This window comes from Podarcis filfolensis (genome assembly GCF_964270895.1).
Source record: "Podarcis filfolensis genome assembly, chromosome: 1".
NCBI lineage: Eukaryota > Metazoa > Chordata > Lepidosauria > Squamata > Lacertidae > Podarcis > Podarcis filfolensis.
Window position 1 is genome coordinate 42,453,376 of NC_139604.1, and position 16,186 is coordinate 42,469,561.

Sequence of the window (16,186 nt, forward strand, 5' to 3'; positions counted from 1 at the left end):
GGTCTGTTGGGGAATGTGCCGACTTGACTTTGAAATGTATGTGCTGGATTTGTATTTTCAGTGTGTTTCCCCACCGCCTGATATGTTGCTCCTATATACCATGCTATTGATCTTGAGATTGTAGATTTTAAAGTGCACATTTATTGTACTTTATACATTTGTACTGACAGAAATATATGACAACTGTCTGTGGCATTTCATTTAATGTTTCTGTAGTAATTAGAGGAACATTCTGTGAAATGTCATGGGATTTAAAAAGCCATGGGAAGCCACAGCGGCAGTACTGAAGCTTTGCGTGATTATCGTGATCTGTCAGTGAATGCTTCTAATGCTTTCCCCTGTGTGTTATACTTTGGATAATGCTGGAACACCTTATTTTCTTTTTATTAAGTTGACTACATTTTTAATAGTAATTAAGAGATATTCTAGCATTCTTTCCATAGGCAGGGTGAATCTCAGTTACTCAGATCCTATTAACATTTACTGAAATGTTAGTCCTTCTGAATGGAATCTCATAAAAATGTATATGTATAATGCTTGGAACCAGAGATGTCTTTATAACACAGAGTTGGTCGGCCAGCAAGCCTGGTGCCTGAAGCCAGCTACCCATAGAACACCTCATTGGGGATCCTGCCATCTTCCATTCTGTGGACATGACCAAGCCAGCATAGATGTTGCTGAAACAAGAGTGTGAACATGCTAGGAATGTGGTCTTGGGAGCGCACATCTTTGTTTTAGACTCTGTTCTGCCACAATCCACCTGACAGCTCATTTGGTAGAGCATAGGAATAAGAATAAGATGCCCATCTGTTTGAGTTGCCCCAGCCACTCTGGGTGGCTCTCAACAAAATATTAAAAACAATAAAACATCAAACACTAAAAAATTCCCTATAAAGGGCTGCCTTCAGTTGGCTTCTGAAAGACAAATGGTTGTTTATTCCTTGACATCTGATGAGAGGGCATTCCACAGGGTGGGTGCCACTACCAGTAAGACCTTCTGCCTGGTTCTGTGTAATTTCACTTCTCACAGTAAGGGAACTACCGGAAGGCCCTTGGAGCTGGATCTCAGTGTCCAGGCTGAACAATGCAGGTGGAGATGCTCTTTCAGGCATACAGGGCTGAGGCCATCTAGAGCTTTAAAGCACCAACACTTTGAATCATGCTCGGGAACATACTGGGAGCAAACGAAGATCCTTTAGGCCCGATGTTATATAGTTCTGGTGGCCTTTTTCAGTCACCAGTCTAGCTGCCACATTCTGGATCCAAGTCTCCTTCTTAGCCTCAGGATCATGGGTTTGAGCCCCACATTAGGCAAAAGATTCCTACATTGCAGAGGATTGGACTAGATGACTTTTGCGGCCCCTTCCAACTCTCCCATTCCATGATTCTATGGCAGCCCCACCAAATTCTCACAGTTTCTCCATTCCATGTGAGCCTCTCATGGCCCAATCACTTGACATTCCAGGAAGAACTTCAAGAGCAGCAACAGTTTTGAGGGATGCTGGGAGATTGTAGTGATGGAAAACCTCTTTACATTGCACTACTCATCTATGTCTGGGACTGAGAGAGAGAGGTGGGGTCAAATTGCTATCATATTTAGACCACTGTTTACCTTTGCTGCACTAAACACTAAGGAAGAAGTAAGAAAACTTTTTTTTCCCCTGGGTTGATATTACATCTAGGGTTACATGATCCTTTTCAAAAGCCACTGACAAAGGAGGTAATTATAATTCCCTTTCAGTAACTACAACACTTTCAAGTGGTTTCCCACCCTAACCAATTCACTGTTGCTGCAATAAGAAATAAGGCTGCTTTAAATAGGACGAGGAACCAGTGTTAGCTCATGCCTTCCACGTGGGGCTTAAAAGGAGTATTGTATGATAGAATTCCATGCACATAGGTGCCTTATATCTTGGATAGGAAGAGACCAGTAAAGTTTTGGCCCAGGCCTCAGAGAAGCTTTGTGTAGTCCTGATTAAAAGTAGCATCATATATTGATTTTATTTGAGATGCATAGGAATTAAAATGTATATGGAATTTAAAATATCTGTATACAATAGAATTCTATTTTCATTAGACTTTTATCACATAGAACTAGGTACAAAAAGAAACATATTCCCAAACCACAAAGGGAGTAGACTTACTTAAGGTTAATTTACAGATCGGGGGGCCACTAGGTGGCGCATCGGAAGATGGCTGACAATAACATCTCTCCGACCCACACGAGGTAATTTGGAGGCTATGATGGGGGTAATTAGCCTCCTTAACCCCCCCAGGATTGTGGGGGGGACGGCCCTTGCCTGCTATGCCCTATACCACCCCCAAATTTGTGGGGGTGGGGGCACTAGGCACAAAGCCCTCCTGTGGGATTTCGGCACTCCTTGACGCCGTCCCTGATTCGCGCTTCTAGTTGCAAGCATCTTCAAAAGAAACAATTTGGACGAGATAAATTGCACATGCTTCAAGGAAAAAGGGGAGTAAAGACTGCTGACAGAAGAGATCTCTGATAACAAGACAAGAATAAAATATGAGAAGATACGTCAAGATACGGTATGACTTGAGGGGGGAGGGGGGAAAAACAACAACCTGCCCTTCATTATGTGATTTAACAAGAATCCCCTCCCCAAATGAGTCAGGAACTAAGGACTTAAGCTGTGGATTTAAGGCTGTGTGGAGATAAACTTTCGAACCAAAGCAATGTTTCAAGACGAAGCTGGAAAGCTAAGAGTTTTGGAATGACGCAGTTAAAAATGCCGTCGCCATTTTGGGAGGCATTGTTGGAGCTCTTGGGTCTGGGAGGAGAAAGAGAGAAATAGAGTTGTTTACATACGTCTCGGTGGGACTCAAGAGCGAAAAATGCCAAATTTATGATGGAAAGAGCGATGTTATCTACGAAGGAGATATATGGAAACCATCTGGACTTAGTGGAGGAACGGGAAATCCACACAGGATTATTATTTTGCTTATCAGCTTAAGGAGACTAACAGAAGAGATCGTAAAGGAAAAATAGAAATTATATGAACAAGATATGATGTGGAAACACCAAGATAAGACTGAATAGAATTATGAATTTTGTTTGGACTGATTTGGACATTAACGCAGTAATAAGAAGATGATCTGAATCCCCCTTTGGATCTTGAAGTATGGGTTCCCCCAACAAAATTTAAAAATTTGGCTTTGTAATTTGGAATCTATGAGATGTGATTTAATTTGATGTGATTGGCCAGTTAATAAAAATTATTTTTAAAAAAAAGGTTAATTTACAGATCACATTTTCTGTGCTATTTCTCCACTGCTGTCCTCTCATGTTTGCAGTATTCTCACATGAGTAATGTGAACACCCTGCTGTGTGAACAAGTAGCTCGCATGGTGCGGCTGCCTAATTTTCATGATCAGGATAGCACTACAGTATACTTCTCTGGTGCTGGAAATTGCTATAGTTACTCTGCATAGGTAGATCACTTTCAGGAAAAATAAAAAGAAATGACTGACAAAGTGTAACGTTGGTTCCACTGAATCCCACAGGAATAAGCTATTTTAAGGGCGCATAGCATTGTGGCTTGTAGCCAGAGTGTCACTGAGGATTGAAGGAAATTAATAGCGAGTCATTTCAGAAAGAGACAAGGCTTGAGCGTATGTGTCAGTTCTGCAGTTTCCAGTAAATGCATGGTTGCGCATAAAAATAAGTTGCTATTATATTAACACAAGATTATGCCCTTGAATTTATATATATATATATATATATATAAAATTCAGCTTGGGTTTTCTGACCATGGTTGGCTTAAGTGTCCCTTTATCCTTTAAGTGACACATTTGGCCCACTTCTCAAACGTGACCAAATGGAATGCATTCTTGTCTCTGAACATACCTCTTTCCCAAATCTCTTCAAGAGTCAAGAGGGACAGACCCAAAGATATACCAGCTCTAAGTCCACTTTCTTCCACACTTAGTTTGAAGGGGGGAAGGGAATTAATATTCTCCATAGTTGCTTTGGCAGAGAAGGCTTTCCTTTACACCCAGGGGAACATGGGAGACAGGGATTTTCCCCTCCTTGTGTACATCAATTGTCAATGAGTGCCATTTTAATTCACTATTTATTTATTTTGTCTCTCTGTGTACATCTGATTGTCTTTAAGATACCACAAGCATTTATCTTCTTTTTACTTTTCTATAAGCACATAGGAAATGTCTTGCTGCATTAGAGTAAGACCTGCAAGTTTAGCATTCTTTGAAAGAATGTCAGCTACTGGCAGATCATAGGTAGCCCCCCATAAATTGGTCAGTTCTTTTCTTGCCATTTACCATATCCAGACTTTTGTAGATTAAAACCTTGATGAAATGAATTAGCACTCCACATGTACACACTCCACATGTACAATGAATTAGCACTCCACATGTACACACACACACTTGAACTTCATATTAGCAGCCTTCAAAAATGCAGCCTGGCTTGTATCCAGGGATGTTTTTCAGAAACTTGCTTACAGTAGCCCTCCCCCAATTTCCACATCTTGCAGCAGTTCCACAATACCCCATCAAATGTTGTTCCCAAAGGTGCTGCCAGAGTAGCATTTTTGCATGCAAGTCAAGAAAGCCCTCATTGCACAAACTGACTTTTGATCATCTGTCTCTGGCTCAGGCTAGATATTTATGCTTGGAATGCAATGCCTTTCATGCACAGGATCATGATCACCGTCTTCCTAATGTGCATTTTGTGTACATTAAACTTGTACATTTGAAAATGCCATTATAATCATATTTACAGGTAATTCAGGAGGCAACAGAAAATCATTTGGGGGGGAGAGAGGAGTGGGGACATTGACATTGACATACCTATTATTATTTTTGTTTATTTTCTTGCAGACCAAGAGTGAACAATTTAGTATAAGACATCTGACATCAGGAAACTGGGAAGTTATCAAAATCTTGGCATATGACGAATATACGCAAAAGATGTGAGCATTATTTTTCTTTGTCTGTTCAGGTAAAATATATGTGTTATCAAGCTAAAAAACTGTTGCAATCCACCCTGCTTTACACTAGGCTGTGGGGGGGGGGGAGATATTGGATTGGGCAAAGGACCCCTCTTTCCAGCCCTGTCAGCCTCCATTAAGCCATGCCAATCCCCAGACAGGGATTGCAGTGCTAATTCATTTCATCTGTCAATGTACTGAAGAATCTTTCTCAGATAAAGAGCAGAGATAGACTGTGACATCTTCTGGCTGACTACATTGACAGAAATAACAGAAATTAAAATAAAAAATGGGTTTTTCTAGGCTCTAATAAATAAGGAGCATAACTTGAATACAACTTGGAAAGCTAATATATTGGATTACATTCTCAAATCTCCTACAGATTAATTGTGTTCCTTAGAATACTTAGGGATAAATGTCGGATATCGTCAGTAAGGATGAATGTGCTGGGGGTGTTTTGCTTATAAAAGGACTTGTCTGCCACCCTCGCAATATTATCAAGGGAAAGAAGCATTTTCGAAGGTTGAGTAAGAAATGTTTCTATGATTGTAATTCTTCTATACGGTAGGCAGAGCAATCCAAACTGTAGGAAGCCAGCATAATTTATATGCCTATTTCAAACTCTGTTCAGAAGCAGGGCTGCTGCCAGCTGAGCCTGCCCAAGCCTGGCTGAAGGAAAACAACCCTTTAAAGTGGAGTTTGAATTATACCACCCTTTTTTGCTAGTGTAGCTTCCACCAGGTGGGTAGGTCAAATGAGTCCGAAATAGAGGTGGCCCTGTTTCGCCACCGCTATGCTACTAGAACACCCTTTCTTCAGCAGAGCCGGGATCTAGTTCTTACAAAGGCATATATTTGGCTGAGCTGGGATGAGGCACTTTAGCCAGCATATCCCTGGCTGAGCTCAGGCATCCTATGCCTGTTCTACTCATCCTGGTGGATCTTTGGTTTGGACTGCTCCCTAGGTTTGTGAGATTTCCCCAGTTAATTTTCGAAGAATTTTTATTATGCTGAGGTTTCCACATCATAACATGGCCCTTCATCTGTACCTGATGTGAGAATGAATTAATCTGCCCGGTTAAGAGAACACATTATTTATACATTATACTACACACAGAGAGAGACAACAATTTTAAGCTAGGTCACATTCTATTCAAAGCAGTTCAGTGCTATTGACAATAATGTTGCAATCTATCTCTTAATTGTACCAATAGATTTTGAGATAGTTTGTCAAAATAGGAAAAAAATGCATTTACAAAATATCCTCTACTGCATATATCTGCTGCAGTTATGATACTCCTTTTGTTTATCTTTACAACAAATTACTATTATCTCAGCTGAAGGTATTTAATTTTCTCTTTCATTGCCAGTTATTTTTTAAGTACTGAGAGTTCACCAAGAGGAAGACAGCTACATAGGTAAGCAGAACAACAGCATATTTTCCAACTGATTGACAGGACCTGTGCCTCTTTGTTTATAAAACCTGTTATCCTTAATGTCTGAAGAAATAGCTCCATGCATTCTTATTCATGTGCCATCAGTTACCTGAGAAACAGACAATACAATTCTGTGGTCTTACAAAGGATGTTATTTTATATATGTGATGTATGTTGTGATAAAATGAGTGCCACTTTCAGTCTCTCTTCTGATCCTGATACTGTGTCTAGTTAATGTTTTGTATACATTGAAACATTTCAGGAAAAGAGAAATGAGACTGGGGGAATGAAGTAATTTACAAAAAGTTTGTCCCCTTTAAGCTAGTTTCCTATGATACTGGTCCTCATAGTCAGTTGTATCCAATGCTAAAATTAAAGTAGACCCATTGAAATTAATAGACATGACAAGCTTAGGTTCATTCATTTTAATGTGTCTACTCTGATTACACCATCATTGCATACAACCTAGTGTATGCTTATGTTGCATGCTATCTTAATGTCTTCTTTGTATATATTTGTTAAATGTTGACATGCGCTTTGTCAAGATATGCATATATATTTGCATTTCAGTGTGTCAACGATTGAATTGTTGAATCGCCAGTGCCTTTCATGCAACTTCATGAAAGATCAGTGCACGTATTTCAATGCAAAGTTTAGCCCAACTATCAAGTATTTCATTCTGCAATGTAAAGGTAAGTCAGCCTCCTCAGTTTGATGTTAGTTGTATTTCAGTTTATTTTAAACACCAACACTTTGCCTTTTTATTATCCATTTGTCATCTTCCCATAAGCTTCATGCCATCAATCCATGGAAGTTTATGGAATAGAGATGGGAAGGAGCTGGCAGCAGATGTGGTAGTCACAACTGCACGGCACAATACTACACTGTTTATTTAAAGAACTCAGACCTTGCAGAAAAGAAATAAAAATATGTGGCATCGGCTAAGAGCATAACTGAGAAGAGGACATGAGGGAAGGTAGAAGCTATGAAAAGGCAGCAGAGCAATCGTATGCATTTTTTCTCAGAAGTGGGCCCCACAATAGTCAATGGAAGTTTATCCCAGGATTGCAGCCATATGCAATTATACAACCAATAGCAATTGGAGTATGATAATATCCGGAGGGCCATAGGTTCCCCCTTCCTGTAAAAAAGTATGGACACTCTGCAAGCTCTGTTCCAGACTCATCCAGAATAGTGATGGATAAGCTCCTTGTGGCTCAGCTCAGAGCTGGTTTATGTAACTAGCTTTCTTGCACGATGTTTTAACATTTTTTATTTCCAATCCCACCCCCACCCCTGCTAAAGCTCAATGACAAGGAGATGGAAAATATGTCTAGAATTATCTATAAGTGCATATGTATATGTATTGGTAGAGGAAAGACAACAGTCTGTATATGACACTAAAGCCTAAGCTATGGTTACAGGGAGCCACATTTGTTTTCTGATAGCATAGATTTCCCAGTTCTTAACCTGATGCCAGATTTTGTATTTGATAGAAATAAATATTGGGATCCGTTATTACCAGACTCCACTAAGTCCCTAAAAGATCTAAAATGACATACCGTAGTAAGCTCTCTTTAGCCCTGTTAATACATAATGCTAAGGCAAACCATGACCTGCTACAAACGTGCAGGTTCTCAAGACTGATGCCCCCTCAGTCCTAATGCTCTACTCAGGCCTAAGCCATGGTTTGGCTTAGCGATATGTCCGAACCCAGGCTCATGGTTTGTGTCACTCCAAGGAAACCACAAAGTGTAATCAAGGTTTGTTCTTGGTTTACTGCTCATAGTTTGTCTGGAAGATAAAAAGCGCAAGGCTGGGTTCTGATGTACCCAGCAGAGCAGGAGCAGGACTGTGGGAGCAGCAAAGCAGTCTAACCTTTGCTGCTGCCATTTACATGTTTGTTCATTTGCACTAAACCATGGTTTCACTTAGTGTTATGTGAGAACTGGTCCTATAGCCTCAAACTGCCTTCATTATCAGGAATCTCAGGAAAGTGCATAGGAACTTGCTGCTGGTGAAGAGCAGTCCACAGTTGGAAAGAAACAGATTCAGAAGTCAGCTTGACTGTTGGACAGTAGAAACCGCAGCAGCAAGAACATAAATTGAGGTCAGGCTGTCCTTGACTGTGATACTGTTGTCTGGCCCTTGAATCTTGAACTGAGCCTGGGACACATTACTTTTGAGTTCTTTCCCTAAATCTCTAACAGCCTCCAAATGACTTTGAAAAGTGCTGAATACTCACTGTTCTCTTTTGAATTTAATAGTAGCTGCAGGTGTTCCATACTTTTTATAATCAGACTATTAATCGCTCTATGTGTCAGTTTCTCAACTGTAAAATTGAGATGATAATAATAATAGTACCTCAAACTTGTATTATTTGCCATGGGACTATCCTAGTAATGCACTGGCATTAACGAGACTACTCATGGGTTTAGTGTTGAAGAACATGCATTAATTGTTTGGAGGACTGAGTGCAGAGCAGCTAAAGCGCATCATGAGATGCTTGCTTTCTACTGAAATGCTGATGCCTCTATATTTTATAATTTTATGTTTAATAATTGTATGTGTATGTTGTCTGATGTTATAGGACCTGGTGTTCCAGTTGTCAGTGTGCATAGTACAAGCAATCCTGAAAGTAAGTCTACACTACTAGTTCATTGTGGATTTTCTCTCTTACTTTTAGACCTTCGCAGAATTAATTTATGAAAACCCATCTTAATTACAGCCTAGCAATAAACATCCCTGTAAGTGATAAGAGTAGAGGAAAATTAATCAAGTGACTATAACATACCAGGGATTTTGCAGACTGATGTTATACTAGATGTATATCTTTTAACTCCTGTTAATGCTTGCGTTAATTAGGTGGCACAATGGCACGATCCCTTTCACTAACTATGCAAATTGAGTTCCTGTTACAGGGACTCGGTTATATGCTTTGAAATACTTTAAAGCTGTAATCCAATTAGTTTGGATTAAGGTGCTGTTTTACGAGTGCTACTTGTCTAATTCAACCTACGTTTAATAAACCAAATTTTGCTTTTCTTAATCTTCTGCAGTATTACAAAACTCTTTAAAAATGTGCAGTGTGTTTCTCCAAAACTGTAAGATATATCCAATAAAAAACCCACCCACAAAAATCCCTCAATATTCTTTCTACTCTAATAATTCATTTCCACAGATGATATAAAAATACAAGCCCAGTAGGGTTGGGAGTGTGTGAAGTGACAGATTACCTGCCACATCCAAAACCCTGTTGGCTCATCCTGGCCAAATCAGGAAGTATGGACAAGCTTCCTCAGCTAGATTTTCTTTTTATTTCTTTATCCCATTTGGTTCCAAGGCTAGTGTAGATGTGGGACCCTATACTGGAACCTCTGCTCTACACTTTTCTGTCAGTGAACAGGCACCTGCTCTCCTCCTTAACTTCTTTCAGCCGGCAGAGCTGGGGATTTGCAGTGTTCTCCTTACCTTTTTATTTGAAATCTCAAAAATAAATATCAACATTTCATTAGCTTTAGCACTACTGTACTGCTGGCATTTAGTCTGAACATTCTTAGCATTAATTATAATTTAATTTCAAATGTATGGCTGGAAAGTAACATTTCAGTCCACTCCATGCAGCTGTGCATCATTTGGATAATGTAATTAATGCACTTTAATTGATGAAGACTTGGATCCAGATGATCCCTTGTTCAAGTCTTTTTGATATTCTCTTTAAAGTACAATATTTTTGTCTATGTTAACTGGACTAGGCAGTTGTCAGCATAATGGTTTGATACTTGTACAAAGAAGCAATGACTGGCTCTGATCCTTTTTAGAGTCTCCATCTGCAAAGGTTCAAAGGAAAGATTTTGTTTGTTCAGAGCATTTTTAGCAGAAAATTGGATAATGTCTAGAGATCATTGTTTGCCATTTACGATAAAACCAATGACGTATCTAATGCCTGAATGCAAAATTAGATAATCTCTTCTATTAATAAAGCAGAAAATACACGATTGAAGTTTACTTCAATTACTGTATCTGAAACAATGATTACAATATTTTGGTTGACTGCCCAGAAATTACTTCCTAGCTAGATTATCCCTTGTTGCCCTAAATGAGGAGAGATATAAAAAATGAAAAAATGAAGATTGAAGCTGAGAGAAAACCAATCAAATATTTATCCAGATAGATTAAAAAATATTAATTCAAACCATGTTGTAATGTTAAGGTTCTGTGGCATTCTGAATTGAGCACTGGGAAAATGCATTACTAGAGTTTAACTTCTCTTTTCATTCTGGCACGCTGGGCAAGCGATTCCCTGATTTACAACTTTTTCTGCACTGGTTCATTTAATTAAGGACCATAGGAACAGAGGACTTTGCTGTATGCTAAGTCAGACCATTGGTCCACCTGGCTCAGTTTTGCTCACGCTGACTGACAGCAGTTCTGCAAGATTTCAGGAGTCTCTCCCAACCCTACCTGGAGATGTCAGGGATTGAATTCTGGACCTTCTCTATGCCCCTGAAAATCACCTGCCCTGTCCTGGATTCAACGGATACTTTGTTCCCCCTTAGCCTACTTTGGAATTGAGGTGGGGAGGCTGCAGGGCAGTTCCAAACACACCTCAGCCAGGTCTGGCCTACAGTAGTTTAGTTGTCCATCCATACCCCAGAGAATTGAAAGGTGGAAATAGGAAAATACTCAAGGCAGTCATTTGTGGCCTTACTCAGCTGAACATCCCTTCTCTCTATACTCTATAGATAATATTATTCCTGATCCACCCAAGAACAGGCTCAATTAGGTAACATCAGTGTCAGGGAACTGTCATCTGAGACGAAGGAGGTGAAAGGGCTCATGGAGGGTGAGAGAGACCACTCAGCGGAGGAGGGGACCAGCAGGGGGAGAAGTGGAGTTACAAGGGAAAGTGAGTCGGAGGGAGGGCTCAGAGATACTTCAAGCGAGAACAGTGGAGAGGTTTCAGGACCTTCCGTAGGGACACCCACTCCTCGGCGGAAACTGTCACGCCGAGAGTCCAGAAGACGCGTTTCCGTTAAGGAGCTTTTATGCTGGAAGAAGTTCCGTAAACGCCCACTGTCCGATTCAACGAGCGGTTGATGGAGCCATGCTTAAGGAGCTCCATCACAGACAGAGGTTTGGGAACTTAGCCAAACTCTGAGGGATCAGGATTTTACGCACAAGCAGCTCACCATCCCATCACAATCAGTATTTAACAATGAATCAAATTCAATTGTGTTACAAATTGAGCTAAGGAGTGTTCATAGTGTCCATTATATAAATATGTTTTTAGAACATGCATTTGGTTTGGGTTTAGCCTCCTTAAAAATATGGATTGTTATTTTTATACTATACTGATTGACACACACATATGCGTTTCTTTTTCTTGTCATTTGCTCTTGCAGAATTTTATATACTAGAAAATAATTCTGTATTAAATGAAGCAGTCTTAAAGAAAAGAACATTCAGGGCGGAAACTAAAATGCTTCACATTGATGACTATGGTAAATATATCTGAATGCTGTTGAGAACCAAACAGAACATTTTCAAATAATATATTTTTTCATCTTTGAAACTACCAGCCTTTAATGTTTTACTCTTTTCTTAAAAGAACTTCCTTTACAGTTGTCATTTCCAAAGGATTTCACAGAACGGAGTGCATATCCTGTCCTCTTAATAGTGTGAGTATAAATCATTAAAATTAGTTAAATTGATTTATGAAATGGTTTGTTTGCATGCTATTCTAGGCCACATGAAATTGTCATTGTATGAAGGGCTTCACTAAATATCCTGTAAATTATTTATATATCAATAGATAGGACCATCGTTCCATTAGGGCAAATATTTAATCTTGCTGGATGGAACTATCCCCCCTCTTCCCATGTGCTGTTTCAGGGACTCTCCCAACACCCCAGAGCCAAATTTGAAGGAACTGCAGGAAGAGGAGAAGCTGTTGTACAAGCAGAAGTCATTGAGCAGGCTTCTGGTGACAGCATTCATTAGTTTAATCGTGCCCAAAGATGTCCGTAAGAGGAGCTATCTGCTTGGTTCACATCATGCACTCATGTGCACACCACCTTCGGAAGGGATCAGATGTTAAACAAAATAACCACTTGATTATCCCAAGAATATCTTCCCTGGGGTGGATGGTAGATTTTTCACAGAAACTGTTCAAATGTTGAGAGAAAACCAAAGGGATCTACACAAGTCGCTACTACTTTTCCCATAGTGACTAGCTGTTTCTCTATTTCTGAGCATGGAAAACATTCCTGTACGCTTTGACCATTGCAGGGATCGCACAGGGTTTTTTTTGTTCATGATAATAATAGCCAGAGCCGTAGCTACGAGGGTTGGGGGGCTATCTGGGTTTTCGAGGCACCATTGAGGCTCGGTCTGTGTTTGTGCGTGCACGCAAATGTGCACAGGTGTGTGTGTGCCAAACTGGGTATTATACCTGGGTGAAATTTCTTGAAGGAAAGCTTTTCAGGTTAAAAATAATTTGTCCTAGAATCTTTGCAAGCTAGAAGGATTTTGATTATATGTAATAGCTGAAAAATGATATTAGATTTGATTTAAATTGTAGTGAGCACATACCACAATAATCTGCTTCTGACTTTTTAAGCATCTGATGCATGTGTGGCAAGTGCCCTCCAGATGTTGTTTAACTATTTCCTTGTTTCATAAAAAATATGTATTGTTTGATAGTAAAAAACAAGCAAACCTCCAAGCAGTTTACAAAAGATAAAAGACTAAAACCAAGAATAAAATTACAACTTTACTTTAAAACATACAGAAGTTAAAATACTAAAGCAGATTAAAATTACACCCACTTTCTCACTAAAGCTCCCACCATCCACAGCCAGCATAGTCAGTGGTTGGGAGTCAAGTTTAGTAGCACCTGGAGGTCACTGTGCTAATAGAATTCATATATGATCATGGCAGCAGAACTACACTGGCCATAATAAAAGTGTCTGATTCAAAAGTGTGCAAAGAATTCATTGGGGTAGCTTACATATATTTATCTAAATATATTGTACCATTTCCCCACAAGCTTAAAGTGGTCAATTCTTTAAAAATGCAAAAATTAAACAAGGCAAAATTACACCATTATCCATCAAAAGAATAGCACAGAACAGTTGTGATAGATAGAATCCTAATTTCCTTTGAACTCTGCTCTTGCTGGTGGAAAGCAGGAAGGAGAAGAGATTTTTTTGCAGATTTCCCTTTCCCCCTCCACTTTTGTTTCCTCCAAAATGTTGCTCTGGAGCACTGGAAAACCAGAGCCGTGTTGGAAGTGGTATTGGGAGTTGCAGGCAGGGAGGCAGACCAACAATTATCACCTGTCCCACCAGCAGGAGACTCGCTTGGATCACAGTCCTTACCAATGGGAAAAGGAAAGGGGAGGGTTCTGTTGTAGTTAAAAATCAGCTGATTTGTATGAGTTGCTTTTCACACGTGGCCTTCAGTGTGAAGCCAAGGGCCCACCACACAATTACCTTTTTAACACAGATGTGCTATTTGAAGGCTGATATCTTACAGAAAGTAATGGGAGTGTTATGGAAGGCCTCCAAGCTTAAGAGATCTACATAGTTCAGATGGGGAATTAGAATGGCTTTTCAGACTGCATCCATCATCAATTAATCATTTGTATTTGCATCAAGGATTCCTAACTTACTGTTTGGTTAGATAGTGGCCTGGTTTCATAATTTAGGGGCATTTAGGGGCAAGTGCTGTAGCTCAGTGGTAGAGCACAGGCTTTGCATGCAGAAGGTTGCACTTCGATTCCTGGCATTTCCAGAAAGGGCTGGGAAATACTACCCACCCGAAACCTTGAAGAGTCACTGCCAGTCAGTGTCAACGATATTAGGATAGGTGGACCAATGGTTTGGTTCAGTATGAGGTTGCTTCTGATCTTCAAGGCTAGAGAAGGCCCTTTTTGGCAATGTTAAATCATGGTTTAATGTTCTATCTGGACTGGACCACTTTTCACTTATTATGATATTTTAGTTTCACCCTACTAGATAGATATGGCTCATGTAGTTATATCTTGGCCTGTACGCCTCCTTGCATAACCCCCATTTGTAACAGCTTGCTGATGACTTGTCATCCTCTTGCTCCAGTGTTGGGAAATGGCAAACAGAGCTGTGTTATACAGTCTTTAGCCCACCTGTCAAATTAGCATTGCTCAGATTGCTAAGTATAGCACATTTGAAATTGAGAACATCGTCATCTAGATTCCTCAGCGTGCCTTTTTCTCATAAAGCTCTCACAGTGCAAAGGAAATTCTAGTTAATGAATCTGGAAGTTGCACATCTAAACTATACATAATGTTACAGAATGTTTTCAGATTCCCCCCCCCCCCACCTCCCAGTGTAGCAATATGAAAAGAAATAGCAATTAGCAAGGAATCTCATTAGCATGAATGGGAAGTGCACAGAAGAACCTTCAGCATCTGCTAACCTTTGATTATTGATAAGACTGAATTTATCATATTCTCCCCCCACCCCTTTAGAACACCTAAAACTGAAAAGAGCTGTTGCACTTGTGGGTTGTGCTGTTTTCAGGCAGTTTGCCTCATATACTTTTCTCCCAATATTCTGTTTTTGCTGTCCATTTAATTTTCCTTTTTTCTTACAATATTTAAATTATTGCTAGTACAACTGGGTTGCTACTTAGTATATGTGGGTACTATTTGCTAGTATGCTAGTTATGAACTCTTTTAAAAAGCTGAAGAGTTTCTACAGTTGCACATGTCTGCAACATTAGAACACCGTTGAGCAAGTTAAGTTACATCATAAAGTATATATTAATGTATGGTTACATAAATCGTTTGTATAAGATGAAGCATCCATAATGATCAGTAAGGCAACAAAACAATACTCTAGATTTGGGTTGTCATGTGTCCTACTTTAACAGAAGATAGTCCTCTACTTGAAGGACTGCATAGTCCAAGTATAGTTTTAAAACAAAGAACAATAAGAAGGGAGGGTTGGGGCATTGAAGTTGTCCATCAACAATTAGTACTTGGGCAGAAGGCTGGTGAGATGTATTGTATTTCTATTTAAAGTATTGCAATTGTTACTAAATTTGCATCTAAATATGCACATTTTAAGAAATCGGTGTTCTCTTTAGTCTTTTCTTCTGGTGATGTCTAAGTGGCTACTATTTTCTGTTCTACTCATTTTATTTATTTCTTGGATTGCTAGTTGCCTTTTGACCTACGGGTCTTCAATTGTAAACCAAAGAGCTACAGTTTGAAACCTCTTCAATCCAGGATGATATTTTAAGACATGCACTGATTTCCAGCAGTTGGAAAACCTCTGTTAGTCAGTTCACATGTGATCGTGATATGTAGAATGGGATATAGGAGTGAACTTTGGTTTCACTCAAACATATCCCATCTTCCACTGTGCGTATAATCTTTAATGAGACCAGGCCTTTGTTTGTAATGGCCTAAACAACTAGACCCAACTCGTGCTACTCTAAGGGGTGGGGTAGGATGAGTTGTGAGGCTATAGGATGAGGAGAGGTTTGAGCTAGCTGTGAGGGGGTAGCCAAGGGGGAGAGGAGTTAGCAAAGGGGTTGGTGAATGGAGCAAGCAGGGGTGACAGACTCTGGTGTAACTGTATATGGGGATGTACCAGGTTGTCATTTTAAAGAACGATCAGAACATAGAAGCAAGAAGAGAGATCTGGAAAATAATAGTTGAGACAACTGAATTGACAGAAGGGTACTGGGAAAGTGTTAATTCTGAGAGTGCAAGCTTCACAGTTCACCC

At 39.7% G+C, this 16,186-nt stretch overlaps 1 protein-coding gene across 3 annotated transcripts in view; it reads left to right on the forward strand.

Annotated features, from left to right (window-relative positions):
* DPP10 (dipeptidyl peptidase like 10) overlaps positions 1-16,186 on the forward strand; it is a 552,775-nt gene that overhangs the window by 511,773 nt on the left and 24,816 nt on the right. For all 3 annotated transcript variants that reach the window (XM_083582231.1, XM_083582230.1, XM_083582232.1), the window contains 6 exons: positions 4,864-4,955; positions 6,343-6,390; positions 6,979-7,100; positions 8,999-9,046; positions 11,814-11,912; positions 12,020-12,089. In XM_083582231.1, coding sequence (XP_083438357.1) covers positions 4,864-4,955; positions 6,343-6,390; positions 6,979-7,100; positions 8,999-9,046; positions 11,814-11,912; positions 12,020-12,089 — 479 coding nt within the window. The remainder of the gene's footprint in view (positions 1-4,863; positions 4,956-6,342; positions 6,391-6,978; positions 7,101-8,998; positions 9,047-11,813; positions 11,913-12,019; positions 12,090-16,186) is intronic.